The 20,964-nt window shown below is 48.3% G+C and overlaps 1 protein-coding gene across 10 annotated transcripts in view; it reads left to right on the forward strand.

The window, feature by feature from the left end:
- Positions 1 to 20,964, forward strand: part of GULP1 (GULP PTB domain containing engulfment adaptor 1) — a 154,569-nt gene that overhangs the window by 89,261 nt on the left and 44,344 nt on the right. For 9 of the 10 annotated variants that reach the window (XM_036320272.1, XM_036320270.1, XM_036320265.1 and 6 more), the window contains exons 3-4: positions 14,491 to 14,562; positions 18,448 to 18,509. In XM_036320272.1, coding sequence (XP_036176165.1) covers positions 14,535 to 14,562; positions 18,448 to 18,509 — 90 coding nt within the window. In that variant the 5' untranslated portion in view covers positions 14,491 to 14,534. Of the gene's footprint in view, positions 1 to 6,567; positions 6,702 to 14,490; positions 14,563 to 18,447; positions 18,510 to 20,964 lie in introns of those variants that run through there. The other variant, XM_036320267.1, reaches the window with a different exon arrangement.

Here is a 20,964-nt window from a genome sequence, read left to right on the forward strand (position 1 = left end):
GGAAGGCTGGCGACCGACCGCGTGTGATTCCCAGACACACTCATTTCCTCCCTGTCCGGTGTCCCTAAAGCTGAGGCTTATGTTTTCCTGACTCCCCTTTGGTCAAGGATGATGAAAGGACAGGGAGCACCAGACCAGCAGCTGGGAAATCCCAGAGCGGAGCCAGGGGGCATGTGCCCGGGGCCGCGGGCCTGGCAGGGCTGGGCCTGCAGCAGCTCCATGGTGTGAACATGCCAAGTAAGGAGATTATTCTCCTCGTTAGATCTTAAAAATGCCAAAGGTTGTCAGGAGACTGTTTTCCCCAACACATTTGTCAACTTCTCAAACCCTCGTTACTTGAAAGTATTTCTCACTTTATTGTCCGTATATGCTTTTGGATCATTAACAGCCCTTGCCAACCAAGATTTGATAGAACGTCTTGTATTTTCTATTAGGAACGTAATAAATACACTGTTTACATGTTTTTTAAAACCACCAGTGCTAGGTACCCTGCTCTCCCCCCGCCCCCGACATGAGGACCACTAACCTGAAGTAACCCACAGTTCCTTTTTGTATCATTTTTGCTCTTGTAGATAGGATGTTAATATTTTATTAATAGAATGATGTGGGTGTATTTCAAAAGCAGTAAATGAATATTTAAGAACATTAGAAATTATAGCATTAAGTGGTAACACAATGGAAATGTCAAATATACCTTTGTGCAAGATTGCCTGTAAAACAGTGAAATTAAATGGCTAGATCTTTCCAAAGACATGCTTGCTTTCGTTTTCAAGTTAAATTTCTCACTTCTGTCTTCCATTTATTTATCAAAACAAATATTTGTTTATGGAACAATTAAAAAATATTGACGATTCTTTTAATGAAGTCTGCATGTAAGTACACATATACAAGACACTAATGTGAGAGCAATTCAAGAATCCTACATAATAAAAGCATAATATGGTAAGTGTCTGACTGATCAGTTGACCGTTTTGTTGACTGCTCAACCAGTCACTATGACACACGCTGACCACTAGGGGGCAGACACTCTGACCGGTAGGTTAGCTTGCTGCTGGGGTCTAGCCAATTAGGACTGGGTGAGAGGGCCGAACACACTCTGTGGTCCCTACCTGGCCAACCGGCCAACCTCCTGCGGTCCCTCCCCAGCTGGCTGGCCCCCATCGGGACTGGGCGATACGTCCCTGATCGGCCCGATCGCTGGCCAGGCTGAGGGACCCCACCCGTGCACGAATTTGTGCACCAGGCCTCTAGTATTTATATATTTAGAAATGTAAATGCTTATTATATAAATATAAGTGCTTCTATTATTACTGCACTATAAAATTATTTCTTCCTAAAGATTATTATTCTAGATGTTTTTGCTATTGTTAACCCCTCTAGGAAACATTTACAAAAATGTTTTTATATCATTGGATCTGTGCTTTTATAGAAATTGGGACCTGTTAGCCAGTGAAATGGCACCAGAGTGCTACCAAGATTGGACCTCAGTTCAGCAGCCTCAGTACTTGAGTTCGGGCTAAGAAAGAATTCGGAGCCAAGACTCAGATACAAGCAAACGTTTATTAAAAAGTCACAGAAGTAAAAACAGTGAGCCAGCTGGGCCGCGTGGGCTCAGGAAACAAGATGCGGAGGTCAAAGAAGGGCCTTTGGGATGTAGAAGAGAGGCAGGCAAAGGCGTGCAGCTGGGGGAGGACAGGGGGGCACCAGGCTGCTCCAGGAGGAGCGCCGAGTCCTCTGTCTTGAGAGCTTTAGTCTGGGGCCCCAGCGAAGATCTCGGTAGACCATTCACCAGCTGTCCTGCGTGCCCCTCAGGGTCCCCGGCTCTACTGATGGGTGGGCACCGGGCAGGTGTCATTCATCATCTGTCTGGTCCTGATGTCGGCCATGGGGTCACCCCGCTTGACCTGGCTGCTCTTCTGGGCCTGGAGCTGAAACACAACTGAGCTCGAGATGTCATCTCTTGGGCTGAATGCTGAGGGAGTGATCCTGCAAGGGCTTCTGTGGGAATCCTGTGAGGCTGTGCTCTGCCCCTGTGCCTCCTCTGAGGGGGTCACGCATGACGCGTGCCAGGCCAGGGAGGAAAGGCCAGGGGAGGAAAGGCCAGGGGAGAAAAGGCCAAGGGAGGGTCCAAGTTGTAAGACCAGTGGTAGGAAAGGTCCTGCCCTGCAATTGTCTTTCTCTGAACCAGGCTGGAGGGAAAACAGCAGCCTAATTACAGCCCTCTGTCATTCTCCGCTGGGCATTCAGGCCGAGGGAGAAAGGAAATGACTCCACTCGTTGGATCAAACAAAAACGCTCGTGGCCCCGGCTTTCCTGACAGGAAGGGTTTATCGAGCCAGACGCGAGGCAGCAGACGACGGGGCCGGGGCAGGCCGCTAAGCCACGGCCACCAGGCTGGATGGGGGAGGCCTGAGCCCTGTCCTGGGGTTGGCGGGACCTTTCATACATGATGTTTGGGGAAAGGAAGATGTAAGCTGTTTTGAAAGAAGTGGGGTTGGCTATGGCTAAGGGGGTTGGAAAAGGGGAAGCAGGGGCGGGGTAGGGGCTTAGTCTGTAGGGAAGAAACATTTACTACTGTGTTGTGTTTTGTTGTGTTTTGTGTGGGTTTTTTGTTGTTGTTAATTCTCACCCGTGGATATTTTTCCATTGATTTTTAGGGAGATTGGAAGAGAGAGGGAAAGACAGAGAGAAACATCGGTGTGAGAGAAACACATCGATTGGTTGCCTCTTGCACGTGCCCAGACCAGGGCCCAGGCCGGGGAGGAGCCTGCAAGGGTACATGCCCTTGACTGGAATCGAACCCAGGACCCTTTGGTCCGCAGGCCGACGCTCTGTCCACTGAGCCACACGGCGAGGGCTGTGCTACTTTTCATGGGTTGGCTGCAGGCAGCAGCCCTGAACGTCCTCCGCCATCAGCAGGATGTGGGGCCTCTGCTTCCGAGAGAAGTAGATTCAAAGCTCCGACATGCACGGCTGGGGGCACTTCATTGTCGGTCCGCTCACGGCTGTTAACGGCGGACTCTCGTCTTCCTCTCACTCTCTGGCTCACTATCATTTCTTACAAATATTTTTTATTGATTTCAGAGAGAAAAAGAGAAAGAGAGAGAGAAAGAGAGAGAGAGAGAAACATCAATGGTGAGAATCATTGATCGGCTGCCCCCTGCATGCCCCCAGGGCCTGTGCCCTGACCGGGAATAGAACCCTGACCTCCTGGTTCATAGGCCGACACGCACACTGAGCCACGCTCACGCCGGTGGGCTAAATGAGGACAGCTCATAATTGTTCTCTGTCAGAGGCCAGGAATATGAAGAGACAGGTGAGGTCCAGGCTTTCCGGTAGGGAGAGATCTTCCCGATGAGACGCATGCAGGTGCTCCCTGTGGGTGGCCACAGGTCTGGGTGGCCTTGGCTCTCCTCCCTCTCTGCTCTGTGGCCGCAGCTGCCACGGGACCCTGGCTCCCAGCCCGGACGTACTCACTCCTGGTCCATGAGGGTCAAAAATGTCGAGCAGAAACGAGGCAAGAGGACTTGCTGGTGAGAGGGATGGGGGTCCCGACGCAGCGTCCGTAGCCACAGTGTCTGAAGGTAACCCATTGCTTTACTTATTGGTCCCCATCAGTGAAGTCCTCGTTCAGCATAAAGATGCTTGTCTTCTGCCGCGTCACTGTTGGAAGACCTTCAAGAGCCTTCTTCAGTGTAAACGTGTGGATGTGACAACATGATGGTGTGGGGTGTACAGGCGTGAGAGCATGATGGTGTGGGGGTGTATAGGCGTGAGAGCATGATGGTGTGGGGTGTACAGGCCTGAGAGCATGATGGTGTGGGGTGTACAGGCGTGAGAGCATGATGGTGTGGGGTGTACAGGCGTGAGAGCATGACGTGTGGACGTGAAAGCATGATGGTGTGGGGTGTACAGGCGTGAAAGCACGATGGTGTGGGGGTGTATAGGCGTGAGAGCATGATGGTGTGGGGTGTACAGGCGTGAGAGCATGATGGTGTGGGGGTGTATAGGCGTGAGAGCATGATGGTGTGGGGTGTACAGGCGTGAGAGCATGATGGTGTGGGGTGTACAGGCGTGAGAGCATGATGGTGTGGGGTGTACAGGCGTGAGAGCATGACGTGTGGACGTGAAAGCATGATGGTGTGGGGTGTACAGGCGTGAAAGCATGATGGTGTGGGGGTGTACAGGCGTGAGAGCATGATGGTGTGGGGTGTACAGGCCTGAGAGCATGATGGTGTGGGGTGTACAGGCCTGAAAGCATGATGGTGTGGGGTGTACAGGCGTGAGAGCATGATGGTGTGGGGTGTACAGGCCTGAAAGCATGATGGTGTGGGGGTGTACAGGCGTGAGAGCATGATGGTGTGGGGTGTACAGGCCTGAGAGCATGATGGTGTGGGGTGTACAGGCCTGAGAGCATGATGGTGTGGGGGTGTACAGGCCTGAAAGCATGATGGTGTGGGGGTGTACAGGCCTGAAAGCATGATGGTGTGGGGGTGTACAGGCGTGAGAGCATGATGGTGTGGGGTGTACAGGCGTGAGAGCATGACGTGTGGGCGTGTACAGGCGTGCACCTTTCTCTGCGGCGGTTAAATTGTGGACAAGCTATCACATGGGCAATTTAGAAAGAATTCTAAACAGTAAACGAGAAGGGCACGTCCCCGTTGATTCTAGTGGAGGGATATGCCAGGAAGAGGAACAGTTGTTTGACGTGGTTTCTGAGGCTGCACCCCTGTCGAAGGAAAGCCTTGTTTCCATACATGGAAGGTAGTTGGTGAGGACACTTTCGTCCCTTTTTCCTTCTGTCTGACCTGCCGGGAAAAGTCCCAGCTCCTGATGACTATGCACAGTCCCACCCTGACGGAGGTCAAGTGACTGGAACACACACACACACACACACACACACACACAGGCACACACAGGCACACAGACACACACGCACACACATAGGCACACAGGCACACACACGCACGCACACACGCACACAGAGGCACACACAGGCACACAGACACACACACGCACACACATAGGCACACAGGCACACACACGCACAGGCACACACACGCGCACACACAGGCACACACAGGCACACACGCGCACACACAGGCACACACGCGCACACACACACAGGCACACAGGCACACACGAATTCATACGATGCTGGTGATTGATTATTCTCATGTTTAGATTGCAGTCCTCATCAGGGCACTTAAATTCCTAGGAGATCAGCTGCTGTGCTTCCTCCCTTTGCTCTGGTAGCCCTGATCACTGCTCCCTGCCCCCTCCTCTCCGCCCCCTCGCTCACCTCCTCCCTTCTTCTCTCTAATCCTTGCACCCCTTCATTCTCCTCTCTCGGAGCTGACGGCCTGCTTCCTACTTACCTGATAAACTACGTGCGGTTAGCAGAGAAATTCCATATTTTCTTATCGCTGAATCTGCTGCCCATTTTTAAAGGTTCCAGGGACCCAGCCTTCCCTTCTGTTCCGCGTGAGCCCCCCCCCCCTCTTATCGAAGGACAGCCACTTCTGTGTGCAGTTGACCGTACGTACCTCTTTACGCCTGTTCAGGCGATTTGTTCCTGCATTTATCCTCTCTCTGCTCTGTGTCACCGATTTTCTCCCGTTAAGTAATGTTCCATCTGCGTAGATGCAGGTGCAACAGAACCCAGCAGACTGGCTGTCCCCTCCGTTTGTGTCGCCCTTCAGTCCTGTCTTATTTCTTGTTTCCATTTGTAGAACAATTCCTTGAGTTTCTCTACTTCTTGTCTCTTCGTCCTCACATATTCTTTCAGGACCCAGCGCCAGGCAAGCTGTTCCAGCCCCTTCACCCTGAAGCTGCGATGCAGATGCCACCGATAATCTCCATCATGTTTTTTTTATAATCCTCACCCCAGGATATGTTTTTCATTGATTATAGACAGAGAGGAAAGAAGAGGGAGAGAGAGAAAAAAAATCAATGTGAGAGAGAAACATCGATTGGTTGCCTCACACCCACACACACCACGACCTGGGACCAAATCCAAAACCTGGGTATGTGCCCCAACCCGGAATTGAACCCTTGACCCTTTAGTGCACAGGATGATGCTCCAACCATTGAGCCACACCAGCCAGGGCTCCGTGTTTTGAAACTGATACCATTTCTCAGGCTGGCCCTCCGGAGACAAGTCAGTCAATATTCCTTCGTCTTCTCTGAAGGGACACAGTCCTCACTGGGACCAGAACCGCACACTGCCTTGGTTTTCCTCGGACTGAACCATCTCGGAGCTTGATCTTCTTCTGACTGATGGGCGAGCTTTGGCGTGCCCTGGGCTCCGTGACCACACCTCTCTGACACCCACCTTCTAGCTGACCCATCCCCTAGGAGGTGTTCACTTCACACATCATCTCACTGCTCCTATTCCGCCTGCCAGGCCGGACCCCTCTCTGCAGCCAGTCACTCACGTCTCTCCTGCCCTGTCTCAGGACCCTCCTGTCTAAGCAGAGCCCTAGGCCCACCTTTCACACTGACTCCCCTCGTGTCTCCTTCTCAATAGAGGGCACTGGGCTCAGATAGGAAGGAGGTGGTGGTCGTCCCCGAGCTCCCCTTCTCTCACCCTCAGTGCCCACCCATCAGTCTGACTGCTCAGCTCTCCCTCGGAAATAGATCAAAATGCGGTGGAAAGAGGAACCACGATTTCAAGAACTTTGTGGCGAAAGTTCAAAGAGGTATCTACACCCTGCTGATATTGAAGCGACGCGGTGAGGATAATGCGAGTGCTAATTCCCAGGAATTGGGAGGAATTGGGATTGCGCTAGAACAGAGCAGAAGTGCCGTGGGGAGGGCTGTTCTGTTCCTCTGAGATGAGAGAGAAGATGCAGAGAATCGGCAGAGAGATTAATGACGGGGAGTTCGTATTTCAGTCTTTAAGTGCCCGATTGACCAGTGGGGTGGACAGGAGAAAGTGTTAAAGGCTGACAGCTGTCATCTCAATAAAGGAGGAGGCAAGATTACCTCCTAGGATCTGACTCACAAGAATAGGAGAGATTTCAGCCGGCCGGTGTGGCTCAGTGGCTGAGCGTCGACCTGTGAACCAGGAGGTCATGGTTCCATTCCAGGCCAGGGCACAGGCCCGGGTTGCAGGCTCGATCCCCAGTAGGGGGCGTGCAGGAGGCAGCCGATCGATGTTTCTTTCTCATCAATGTTTTTGTCTCTCCCCCTCCCTTCCTCTATCTAGAAGTCAATAAAACCTATGTCTTTAAAAAAGAGTAGAAAACATATGCTGCTACGAGGCATCAAAAGACAAGAATAAAAGGGGCACTGACATCTGGGGGGACCTAGACGAGAAGCCCTAGTTGTTTGGAAGGTGTGATGTCCCGTCTCCATTGAGCTCCGCTTTCTCTTGAACTCGAGGGCAGGGGCGCAGACAGCACCCCGGAAATGCACCCCGGGACCCATGTACCTGGGTGACTGCATAGAGCAGGATGGCAGGAGGGGGCCAGCCTTCTACCCAGATTCATATATTGACGGCAGGAGGCCATTATCCAATGCAGCTGGTCCGGACCTCAGCCGTGGGGTGGCTGGGCTGGTTTCGCTGGTTTCCTGGGCCTGGAGCTGAAATACAGCTGAGGCCTCGATGGGGAAGGGCAGGGGTCCAAACCGCATGACCAGTGACCTGCTAGGGGAGGAAGGTCACCCTGGGGGCGAGGCCCCCCACCATGGTCCTTGGCTGGGCACCTGGGGCTTCCCCCTGGGGACCTTCTGCACCTGCCCATGCCCTGGCTCTGCTCCCGTCCGCCTGCCTGCCTGCCGCGCATTTATATCGCTGCTCACAACTCTAGCCGTGACCCTTCCTTCCGAATGTTCTGTTGGGGCCACTGGATGACTTCTTACTATTTTCTCCTTTACCGACACTTTCCTCCTGTTGATGGAAGAAGCGCCAGAGCTACCGGGAACTTCTGCACGAGTTTATCTGAACCAGCTGGTGGCAGATGCCCGGGCGCAGACCTCCAGGCTCCCGGAGGGCAGTTTTGAAGCTTCTTTTATGCCAGTGATGGCGAACCTTCTGAGCTCGGCATGTCAGCATTTTGAAAAACCCTAACTTAACTCTGGTGCCGTGTCACATAGAGAAATTTTATGATCTTTGCAACCATAGTAAAACAAAGACTTATATTTTTGATATTTATTTTATATATTTAAATGCCATTTCACAAAGAAAAATCAACCCAAAAAATGAGTTCGCGTGTCACCTCTGACACGCGTGTCATAGGTTCGCCATCACTGTTTTATGCCCTTGGAGTTAAGGCGGAAACTGAGCCGGGAGGGCATTGGGTAATGGGTAGTTAGCAAGACTGTAAGCTCTCCTGAGGGTACTGACCATCTCTTTCAAAGGGGTGCTCACCTAGATGCCCCGAAACAATGGGCAGGGCTCCCTCAAGGCGAAGACACCCCTTGTACTAAAGCAGTTTCCTGCCTGGGGTGTGACTCCCCAGCAGGAATGCCAGTTAGGAATGCCTGATCACCCTGTGAGGTACTGTCCATTGAGCCCCTTTTCTATGAAAAGTTTACCCCAGGCAGAGAATACCGCTCTACTCCCACGGAAGTCAGCTTTCCCTTCATGTCTGGTATTGAAACAATCACAGAGATGACTTCATGTCGGTGGAATTTTTGCCTGAAAATATGCACGACTTTAATCAAATTGCCCTCTAACTTACAGGGTTTCAATAGATTTCTTCTATCCAGCAGAACTATTCCTTGTGCCAGAGAATGACCATGGCTAGTGCAGGCTTGTGTATAAATGTGTTCTTTGATGAAAAAGTAAATTGTCTTTATTTGTATAACATAATCCTATGCACCGTGTGTAGAAGGTAAGAGTATATAGTTTTGTTCATTCCTGAGCCACCTTGGAGCACTTCTTAACCCTGGGAGTATCTTCAGCTTAAGTTTTCATATGACACATTTTCAACAAATTTCGGCAGCTACGATGTGTGTGTGTTACCATACAACACATGTTGTCTTAGAAACTCGTGTGTCCATTCACTTCGTAATCCCACAGGTATTGACTGTAAATCAGCTACCCAGCAGGGGTGGAAAGATAACAAAGTGTTACAAACACGGATTAAGTTGCTTTTCTAAGCCATCCTTTTTGCAGTCCATTTGATGATGAGATGAAAGCATTTGTTAGTGCTGTTAACAACAACAACAACAAAAAACATGGAAACCTGTAAGGAATTTTTGTGAGTTTATTTGAGCCAAACTGTCCACATATGCCGGGAAGCAGAGCCTCAAGGAATTGAGATAGTGCTCCGGAGAATGGCGGGGTTACATTTGTATTTATACATTTGCAATCAAAGGAGGGATGTAGGTGGGTTACATGAAATTTATTGGTGATAGATTAAGGAGGAGGGATAAAGCAAAGCAGGGAAACCCCTGGGATTGGATAAAAAGTAAAATGATGGACGCACACTTAGGTGGGTGCAGGATCAATTAACATGATAATGAAGGAGTTTGTGGTATTTGTCCTGGCGCCGAGCACATTTGGTTGTGCCCCAGGGGCTCCAGAAACAGGGAAGCTACAAGTTACCCAGACATGTCAAGGGTGTGTTATCATAGATGCAAAAAGACAGATAGGCTCAGTGAAGGTAAAGGTTGACCTTGCCAGTGAAGATACTGGCCTAGGACGTAACTGCCCACCATACCTGCTTTAGTTACAGTTTAATTTCACACCATCCTTTGTGGTGACTTTAGGTCTGAGTTTGCAAGACTGCCATGCAGGCCTCCCCTGAGCTGGTCAGGCCAGCATGTGGCCCCTTCTGTCCACAGTGCAGATCCCTTCCGTGAAGGAGCCTGGAAAAGTAGCCTGAGGCTCAGTTGCCAGAAACCTTTGTGCCTCTGAGCCAGTGGAGCATCAACTAAAGAACAAACCTGGCTGTGGGGACCGGGAAACTTTTCCTGGACAGGTTCCTGCAGTGAGGGGCGGTGGTTGCCTTGGAGACATGCCCCTCACCCTGGAAGCTGGGAGGAAAGGGCGTCCTTGGTGAGGAGTCAGGGAGGCTAGGAAGAAGGGGCTGGGGAGGTAGGACCACAGGGCGGGTGCAGAGAGGCTGCAGAGCACACTTGTGTGGCCCTGAGGTCAGCCTATTCTCAGGAAAGTTCCCCAGGAAGGGCTGAGCCCCCAGCGGAGGGCGGTCACGGTTCAGGAGTCTGGGGAAGGGGAGCGGTTTAGCTGAAGGGTGGGGAAGGGGAGCAGGTGTTCCGTCCAGATTAGCCGGTGGCCGGAGCAGCCCAGCTAATCATTTCTGCAGCAAGTAATGGGTTTGGAGAGTCTTTGTCTGACAGCAAAGAGTAAACAGCGCCCTGACTCTTATCTGAGCCCCATGGGGAAGGGTGGGTCTCTGCAGGAGCCGCTCCCAGAATGCAGGGCGGGGAGCTTCCTGGATGCTGTTCTTTTGCCCGCTGGGGGGCGCGGAGCTGGTGTAAAGCTCCCCATTGTCAGGATGGGGATGGAGGGGAAGAGGTTTCCCAGGAGGAAGGCCTGGCAGCTCGGAGGGGAGGGAGGGCGGGTAGAAATCCACAGACTTAAAGAACCCCTGGTCCCCCTGGTCCCGCTGAAGTGAAAGACAGGACCTGGTGATGGCAGAGGCAGGGGGAGCAGAGGCCCGCTCCCTGAGGCCGAGGGCATCGCTGGGGGCGCGTGGCGGGGTGCCCCCCTCCCCAGACAGCAGGGAAGGCCCCGCCTTGTAAATATTTGGAAGCTGCTTTTAAAGATTAGATTTCCTGCCGGTTTCCGCCCAGGGAAGCAGGGACACTGCGAGATGCTCTGGCATCCAGGAAGTCTCTCCCTGGGCTGCTGGCCAGGCAGGAGGAGGAACACTTCTCTCTCCGCTCTCTCCCTCGATGAAAGAAAATGCTCTTGAAGCAAAAGTTTACGAAATGAATAAAACGGCGAGTCTGTGCGCACTGGCAGCGGCTGATGGCTAGAATGAAGTGTAAGGGCTTCCTGCACAAAATTCCAGTCTAAAACCCGCTGACACGAACGCAGGAGATTCAAATAAAAGTTTAAAAATCCTTTCAATCTCAACAAAAAGGCAGGACATTTGACACTGAAGTGAGATTTCGAGATTGTGGCTTTGCCTGTAGATCAACTGGATCTTCAAACAATATACGTTTTATGAATTTAGGATGCGATCCATCGAGCCTTCGGAGCCGGAGCTGAGCAGCCAGACTCTTGTTCTGTCTCCCAAAGGCACCGAGCGCTTCCCCACAGGTGCTGTCCCCTCGGGGATGGCGCCACAGTTACCTCTGAGGCCGTGGGTACCAGTGTTCGGTGACATGACCGAAACGACGGGCCTGGGAAGGTGCAGTGCTGCTGTGTACAATCAAAACAGAAGGCAGAGCCCGGCCTATGCACCAGGAGGTGCCGGTTCGATTCCCGGTCAGGGCACAGGCCCGGGTTGCGGGCTCCATCCCATGTGAGGCGAGCAGGAGGCAGCCGGTCCATGGTTCTCTGTCATCGTGGATGTTTCTATCTCTCCCTCTCCCTTCCTCTCTGAAATCGATGGAAATATATTTAAAAGAGCATATAGCCTTTGTGGAAGTGCATTGGGACACCCACCAGGTCCCTGGGAGAGATGGCTCAGGCGACTGAGAATTCCAACACGCCCCCTCCCCTGGGCTTTCACTCTGGTCTTCAGGACACAGAAGGGCCTGGCCAGCGGGTGGGGGGGGGGGGGGTGGCTCAGGCTGGGGGAGGGCAGAGGGCTGCCTCTGCTGCACCCAGGCTCTGCACAGGATATTGTGGTGTCGCAGCACTGCCATGAGTGCTGCCGGGTACATGTGTGTGTGTGTGTGTGTGTGTGTGTGTGTGTGTGTGTGTGTCTGTCTGTATGTAGTGAGTGAGTGAGTTAATCCTCACCTTCCTCCCCAATGCTTCCTCCCCATTGATTTTTAGAGATAGTGGAAGGGAAGGGGAGAGTATGGAGGTCGGGTATGCAGCCTGCACCCAGGCACGTACTGCCAACCAGAATCAAACCCATGACCCTTCCCTTGGAGGCCGATGCTCTAACCACTGAGAGGACTGGCCGGGGCTGGATTTTAAAATGATTTATGGCTCCTATGTGAACGATGATTTCATCAGAGTTTAGATTAAAAAAACAAAAACTTTAACCTTGAAAGAATTCTAAAAAAAGTTGACTTTTAGAGGCACACGAGGATAAAAACGCAACGCAGCGGCGGCTGTGGCAGGTCCGAGTGTGCGCACCGGGCATGCTGGCGTCGTCGTCGTAGCCTGTGACTGAGCTTTTCTGGGGGAGAGCGTGGGCAGCAGGTTGCCAAGCAGGAAGCGGCCGTCCATTAGCAGTCACTCCGGAGTTTGAACTGGTCTATAAATACCAGTGTTTCCTTTGGCAAATCAGTTTTCCAACCTGGAGGTGCCGGGTTTATTTAAAGAAATGATTGTTGATTCCAACTTTAAAAAAAAAAAAAATGTAAGCCCACAAAAGGTAACATTTATGGAGTAATTAATACTAGTTGGCCTCACGGTGTTTTGTCAAATGCAGTTACTGATTTTTAAGTAAAATTTGGGGATAAAATAATTCATGTAATGACTTCTACCTTTAGTGTTTATAATGTATTTTAAATGTTTACTTAGCAATTTAAACTTCCAGTTGGCTTTAAGCTTAGAGTGATAATGTTTCAATAAATTATGAACTATATATTGTTTTATTGATTACATGTAAATATTCGTTTATATTTTTGAACATTACTACACTTACCACGTATCAAATGAATTTATAAATTTTTCTAACAATATTTATAATTTATTATAATGGATCCTTTAGAAAGATAAAAGCAAAAAATATATATTGGTGTTTAATAAAGAAACTCAAAATGGACCTTAAGAATCACTCTAACTTTCCCCTTTACATAATGAAATTATCTGTTTTCTTTTTACATTAAGTTTTAGATCTTTCCATACTTTACTTATTTTTTTAAAAAAAATACATTTTATTGATTTTTTACAGAGAGGAAGGGAGAGGGATAGAAAGCTAGAAACATCGATGAGAGAGACACATCGATCAGCTGCCTCCTGCACACTCCCCACTGGGGATGTGCCCACAACCCAGGTACATGCCCTTGACCGGAGTCGAACCTGGGACCCTTTAGTCCGCAGGCCGACGCTCTATCCACTGAGCCACACCGGCTAGGGCGATCTTTCCATACTTTAAAGATATTGAGAACTGCTGCCGTTCTAATCTTGTTCCTCTGTATGTAATGTGCTTTTTTTTTTTTTTTTTTGCCGCTTTTAATATTTCCTCTTTCTCCCTGGATTTAAGAAATTTGATTTTGACAAGTTTTCTTGTTTCTTGTATTTGGGGTTTGTTAAGCTTCTTGAATCCTTGGGTTTATACTTTTGGAGAATTCTCAGCCTTTTTTTTTTTTTTTTTCCAAATATTTTTCTGCTGCTCTTCTCTCTTTTCCTTCAGGGACTGTTTGACAAGTTGATGTTTTTCCACAATTTAGTGGTCCTCCCTCCCTCCTGCCCTCCCTCCCTCCCTCCTTCCCTCCCTCCCTCCCTCCCTCTTTTCTGTCTGTTACATTTTAGGTAGGTGAGTTGCTGTGTCTGTGTCTTCAATCTCACCACTCTTCTCTTGCAGTATCTTATCTACCATTAGTCCCGTCTAGTGTATTCTTTATGCCCCACATTGTGGTTTTCATTTCTGGAAGCTGGAGTTGGTTGCTTTTATATCTCGTCTCTGCCTCTGACCACCTGCTTCCTCTGTGCCCAGCTTCTTGAGCACGTGGAGTGTCTCCGAATGTCCGTGGCTGCCACCACTATCATCCCTGTCATTCTTCTGGATCAGTTTTCATTGATTTTTCTCCTCATTATTTTTTTTTTCTTCTTTGCATGCCTGATTTTTCTTTTTATTTGTTTCCAGAAATTGTAGATTTTACCATGTTGGGTATGGAATATTTTTATAGCTCTTAAAATATTTTTGAACAAAATTATGGGATATAAGGAAGTTACTTAGAAAAGTTTAATTTTGGGGGTCTTGTTGTTAAGATTTGTTAAGTGAGTCCAAAGCATCATTTATTTTAGTTTTCATTTTTTTCTACTTATGAAGGAAGACAGCTGTTAGTCAATCTAATCGATGTCCCATGGGTTGTGACACGTCCCGCCCTCGCTGCTGGCTCTCGTGTGAGCGGCAGGCACTGTTCCCTGTAGACTCCCGGTGGCCTTTCCCCAGTGTTGGCCTGCTTACTAGATTTCCCCCCTCAAATGTGCAAATAAATATCATTAGTGACAGATGTGCAATAGAAGAAAATCAAGAAAATTTAGGAACTTTGGGGGAATCCTACCTGCTGGGCCACCCATACATTTGAGTACTCATGTTTATTCTTACCCAGTGTCCTTTGGGAGATTGTTTGCAAGTATTTTAAAAGTTTTAAATGCATTTGCTTAAAGGAGTTTGGTCAGCACTTCCTCACCGATTCTTTATGATCTTGTTATTTCTGTAGGGCGTAAAGTGTGCGTGAAGCGAACTATTCGGCTGACCCCCATCATGAACCGTGCTTTTAGCAGAAAGAAAGGTAAGTGTGCCCATCTGATGGCCCTGGGGTCAGTTCAGTATGAATTCCGATGAAAGTCAAATGGCGATGTTAAGCCGTGAGTTCTTCCTGTTATCAAACCAGGGGGCTCAGGAGTGAAGTGACATAGGGCACGCGCATTTGCAAACATTGCCAGGTAACCTTGTTTGGCTGTCACCCGAGTGCAAGAGAGGAGTTGCTTAATGTACGTACCTGGTTCAGAATGCGTTTGTGATGGTGAGCATTCTGGCAGTTTTACTCTGTGGTGTGAAATGGCAAAAATTAAAATGATCTGAAATCACTTCAAACTTCACCTTATGTAGCCAGAAACCACTAACATCTTTAAGTTTGCATAAGTTTACCTTGATTTAAATTCACTCATGTATGTGTATGTGTGTGAATATGCTTTGCTTTTATTTTTTTTAATCCTCCCCTGAGGATACGTTCAGAGAGAGGAAGGGAGAGAAAGAGAGACACATCAGTGTGAGAGAGAAACATCCATTGGCTACTTCCATTAGTGCCTCGACCAGAGATCAGACCCAGAGCCTCGCTATGTACCCTGACGGGGATCGAACCGGCAGCCTTTTCGGTGTATGGGACGATGCTCCATCCACTGAGCCACCGCCAGGGGCTGCTTCACTTTATATTGAATAATATGTGAGGATGGATGACAGGTGAATTGAAAGCAATGACGCCAAAATAAGTTCGTTATTAATTTTAAGATAGGGATTTAAAATAAGTATAAATTAATAAAATTATCAGTATTAGAATGAAAGAAACAGTGTCATTTATATTTTAGGGGGGAGGAAAACATGGCATTTTACCCACTATGATGCACTCAGAGGGAAGACAGAACACTTCGCTAGTGTCACCTCCTTCAGGGCGGGTAGAATAATACGTCCAGAAAATGGCTGAAGAATAAAGCCAGCAGGTCAGGACCACAGTCCCAGTGCATTGTCTGACTAGTGACTGTTCTGTTCCATTCCACGCTGTTGGGAACAGGTTTTTTAAAAATGTATTTTTATTGACTTCAGAGAGGAAAGGAGAGGGAGAGAGAGAAACATCAAGGATGAGACTCATTGATCGGCTGCCTCCTGCACGCCCCCTACTGGGGATGGAGCCTGCAATCTGGGCCTGTGCCCTGACTGGGAGTCGAACCTTCAGTCTGCAGGCCTACACTCTATCCACTGAGCCACACCAGCCAGAGTGGGAACAGTGTGTGTTTTCAGAGCTGATTGACACGCGGAACCTGCCGGATGAGAAGGGCTGGGTTGACAGTAGGTCTTCCAGCCACGCAGCAGGGAACCGGGCTGAGGGCCTGGGCCTGGTCATGGGACTCGCCTTTCAATGTTGGGAAGGCGGTCATGCGATCATGTGGTCATGAGACTACGTTAGAGAAAGGACAAATAGCGAGAAATGGTGTGGTCGTTGATTCAATGTAGGAAAACATTTCAACCAAGTTGTGCAGAAACATGATGGGATCGCTCCAGGCCCCGCCTTCTCTGTGAGGAGCCATGTGCTCGTCTGGCTGGGTGGGCAGGACTGGTGCCTTCTGTGGGGGTTTAGGTGACGTCACTTCAGGGTGCCTCTGGGCCCTGGGGAGCTAGGAAATTATCATCTTATCTTTTCTTGATAAGGGTAAGGCTGGGTGACATTCATTGTGGTCTGTAGCTTGCTTCTGACTTAAAACATACGCCAAAAGTAAAACAATGTTTCTTTCTTAATTCCTTTACCAGTAAAACAATATCTACAAATAATCATGTGGTAATACAGTAATAAGACCCATTATCGCCATTCATTACTGTAGTCATGCTATCTTCCAAAAACAAACACAAAAATCCTCCTGGAACTTCTCTTTTTATGTGCTTGCAATTCCCTTCCCCGTGGTTTTATTTATTTATTTTTTAAAAATGTTTTTATTGATTCCAGAGAGGAAGGGAGAGGAGGAAAGAAACGTCGATGATGAGAGAGCATCATGGATTGAGTGCCTCCTGCACGCCCCACACTGGGGAGCAAGCCCGCTACGGGCGTTGCGTATTTTGTCTCATTTGAAGACTGGGAATATGACCACAAGGAAGATTAACGTGACTTAGAGAATCCTGAAGCCGAAATACTTATTTCCTACTTCGTCTCATTCTCTTTTCGTTTCCTGATATTCCTCTTACTTTCCAGGCCTCGGGGTTACACCCACTTAGGCAACGGCTGATCAGCATGCCACTCTGACGCCGAGTGAGCCCGGCGCGGGCGCCCTCCCCGAGGTGCCCGTCCCGCCCGAATGTCCCAGGCAGCGAGGCTGTGAGAGGAGCCGCTGCCCCAGTGCCCAGCTCCGCTGTCGGCTTGAACTGCAGTTTAGTTCGAAAACTGGAGCTGCACGAGGGGATCCCTATTACACCTGACAGGGAGTTGAAGGGCAGCCCTAGCGAGTGTAACATCCACTTCCTCTGTCCGATCACTAGCCCCAGCACAGTGTGTCCCCTGCTCTGACACAGCCAGGCGGTCCCCGGGGGTGAGGCTCGCCGGGTCACCGCGGCTCAGAGCTGACCAGGCCCCAGCCGCAGCCCTGCCGGGCCACCTGGTGCCTCGGAGCCGGGGAACAGGCTGCTGCCCGAGATCCCCACGGAGTGGCTTTTCCTCGTGGTCCCCAACCACCCGCCTCGGGTCGGGGCGTGTCTGCTGTTCCCTGAGTGGGTAGCGGGCACCGCACTGATTTATCTCCAGATCCTGATGGTGCGGGGCAGCTCCCGGGTCTGAGAGAGACCCAGTGCCTCATTCGGCCAGTTGTTCATCGTTCTGTAAAAACCAGCCCAACTTCGCAATCACTGATTACATTTTAACAAATGTATTTGTTATGTAACTCCTTTCCTTACCTTAGCTTTCTATCTGAATTTTTTAAAATAAAAATTTATTTATTTCACAAAAATGAGTAATTTAGTAACAAAACATATGAATATAGCATGTGAACAAATGTGATTGAATAATTTAACTAATTACACTTTATTTTCCTTAACACTTAACATACTGGAGGGTAGATACAGTCATAGTGCATAGCACTTAGATTTCAATGTTTAAGTATTATTTCTCTTTAGATCCACTCATATGCATCCTTTCATCCAACAACATTTGGTTTGACTAAACGTTAATATTTTTTGCTTTTTGCTCATTTATGCATTCCACAAAATATTTGGGATGATATGTGGAATGTATAAAATTTAAAAATGGAATGAAAAGTATATTTTATATTTCTATCAAGAATATACAATCCAAATTGGTTTCAATGTCTTCTATCCTTTCAGCTACTTTTATTTCCAATATCCTGTTACTCTAATCTAAAACATTTCAAATTAAGATTATTTATTTAAAAAACTGCTGATAGTAGATTCACAATTAATGTTTCTCTAAGCTTAGATTAAAAAATCATCCTAATATCATATTGATTTCTAAATGGACCCAAGTAGGTTGACTTATTTCTGTTTTATATAAATGCAGTTATTAGTTTAATATTAAAATTTCCCTTTATTAAGTTGTTCATTCTTTGCTAAATAATGAATAAAGAGAAAATGACTTTTTTCATTAGAGAATTAAGAAACATAACCTGTAATTTATGAGAGCAAAAAGAGAAAGTTATCACAAAATTAATCACATAATTGGTGTAATTACTCAGAGCCCTGGGGGCGCAGTAACATTTGCATTATTTGAAAACACTTGGCAGGAAAAGCAGGGACCTTCAGATCAAGGAGAGGACGCTGTGATCACTGCCAGTCACCTTGTTCTCATGTCTGCCGGGGATCGGAGATGCTCTCCCCACATCAGATTCCTCACATGTGCCAACGCGTGAATGACGCCCTCAGAGCCTGTGATTGAAGTTAACACTGTGTGTTCTCATTGCAGACAAAACATGGATGCACACGCCTGAAGCTTTATCAAAACACTACATTCCCTACAATGCAAAGGTAAAGCAGTTCCTATAATATTACTGAATTTTACTTGTTACGTATTTATGATGGACATTAGTAATTCCTGGTTGATCTTAGAAAGTTTGTTTACGCATTGGCATTTCCTGGTGTATGATCCCTGAGAGAAATTTGCATAAATAAAGTCATTTTGTAGGGTATAGTATAGGAAAGTTATTTTTGTCTCCAAATAAGTGATTTTTAAAAAGCGGTACCCTTCACAATTTCTGTTTGTGTTATGCATGTGTTGTCTTTAAATGATTTGGGTTCTTGTTAAAGTGACTTGCAGAACCATGGTCTGGAGGAAATAAAATAACCAACAAATGAGTGTCCTTGAAACATTTTAATGTTGCATTACACCGAAAAATATAGAAACTAACCCGGGGATGAGAGAAATGAGCTGCAGTTTTAATGAATGTCATTTTTCATGCCCAAAAGGGGACAAACAGAGCTTAAACCATTAAGAAAACAAACAAAACAAATCATTTTTGGGGTGAAGCTTTTGTCCAGTTGCTGCATTTTAATACATAGAAGCAACCTATACTCCACGTCAAAGATTCGATTCATTGTTGGAAAACTGGAGGGATGAATGCAATGAACAAAATGGTCTTTAAAGGAAGGTGTTATTCCCGGCCGGTGTGGCCCAGTGGTGAGCACCAGCTTGTGGACCAGGAGGTTGCCGGTTTGATTCTTGGTCAGGGCACATGCCCAGGTTGAGGGCTCGAGGGCTTGATCCCCCCGTAGGAGACGTGCAGGAGGCAGCCGATCAATGATTCTCTCATCGATGTTTCTCTCTCTCTATCCCTTGCCCTTCCTCTCTCTCTAAAAGTCAATAAGAACATATATATATATTTTTAAAGATATTAATTTGGTGTTAGTGAACACCAAACCTGAAGTAGATTTCAGAGAAATCTATGTGGGAGAGACGGAAATGAATTGAAGAGTTGAGTTTGGGAGGGTGAGAGTGTGACAGACTCAAGTACCTCACCCGGGGAGACAGTGTGGGGAAAAGAGAAAATTATTTTCATAAGAGAATGTAAGAGCTTGCGGGTTAGCAGACCGGGCGCTGGGATAGAATGAGGTTGGGTAGGAGGCATTATTTCAGGAAAAACGTTTTTAAAAATTCCTGGGACAGAAAGTCGATGGGGCTTAATGGGGCCGCTCTGGAGGGCTGGCCGCTCTGAGCCAGCACAGGAAGCACTTACACGGCCGCCGGACGCCCCAGAGCTGCTCCCCACAGTGAACGTGCGGAGTGAAGCAACTAGGGCTTTTTGCTGACTTTGCAGCAAAAAAAAAAAAAGAAAAAAGAAAAAAAAGGTTTAAAATATTTTCTCTGTAAAACCCATACGCTTGAAGTCACTGCCCTGCTTATGAATGGCTCTAAGGCCACGTGAGGATTGGGTTGCCAGGACGGAGCTTGGGAAGCTTATTAACGGACCGGGAAAACTGCCTCATAGGACCCTCCTCGCCCTCAGACAGTCTTCCTCGGCCCTTGGGAGACTGAAAACCACATAGAAAATCGTGTAGAAAAGCACGTCATTGCAAGGACCTGGCTCCGTGTTGTGACACGATTCCCGATCGTAGTAGGATTCTGTCCTCCAAGGGAAACTAACCACAGTCTGTGTATTTTTCTGAAATGTCTCATGTTGACAAAGGGGTTTCTATAGGGTTGAAAGGTTCCAATTATACCTTTTTAAAAAAAAAAAAAAAAGTATATATTTTGTTGATTTCAGAGAGGAAGGGAGAGGGAGAGAGAGAAACATCCATGATGAGAGAGAATCAAGGATCAGCTGCCTCCTGCACGCCCCCCACCGGGGATCGAGCCCGCAACCCGGGCACGTACCCTTGATTGGAATCGAACCTGGGACCCTTCAGTCCGCAGGCCGACACTCTATCCACTGAGCCACACGGGCCAGGGCCCATTAGAGCTACCTTTAACTTGAACTCTGGGCCACTGTGACCATGGATCTGCTAGTCCACGTGAAGACGTTGCCTGTACGTCGCCTACTCTGAGTTTTCATGGAGCAAGATGCCAATGCGTGGGTCACCTTTGTCCTAAAGTCACCCGGAGAAATGCAAGGACATCGGTGCAAACCCTTGCAGACTGTGAGGAAGTTTTACGAGGAAGAAGCTAATGAGGAGAGGAAGTTACATAATGCGGCCTAATGAGTCATGGCAGAGAGAAGTGGTATTAGAACAAGATCATGTTGCTAATGCTTCTGGGATTGTTGTTGGTGACTGTGTGACAAATTGCCCTTCAGCGCAGTGTTCCTATCGGTTTACGAATGAGTGGGAGAGAGTTCGGATCCTAGAAATAAAGATACCGACAGCCGCGCCACAGAAGGAAGTCAGCAAAGAAAACAGTCACGGGAAACGTTCGCGAGTGTTCGGGCCGGGCAGCGGACGCGTCCGTGGGCGCGGTGGGTGAGACGCGCGCGGGCGCCCGATGGGCCAG

This window comes from Myotis myotis, unplaced genomic scaffold, assembly GCF_014108235.1.
Source record: "Myotis myotis isolate mMyoMyo1 unplaced genomic scaffold, mMyoMyo1.p scaffold_m19_p_8, whole genome shotgun sequence".
In the NCBI taxonomy this organism is placed as follows: Eukaryota; Metazoa; Chordata; class Mammalia; order Chiroptera; family Vespertilionidae; genus Myotis; species Myotis myotis.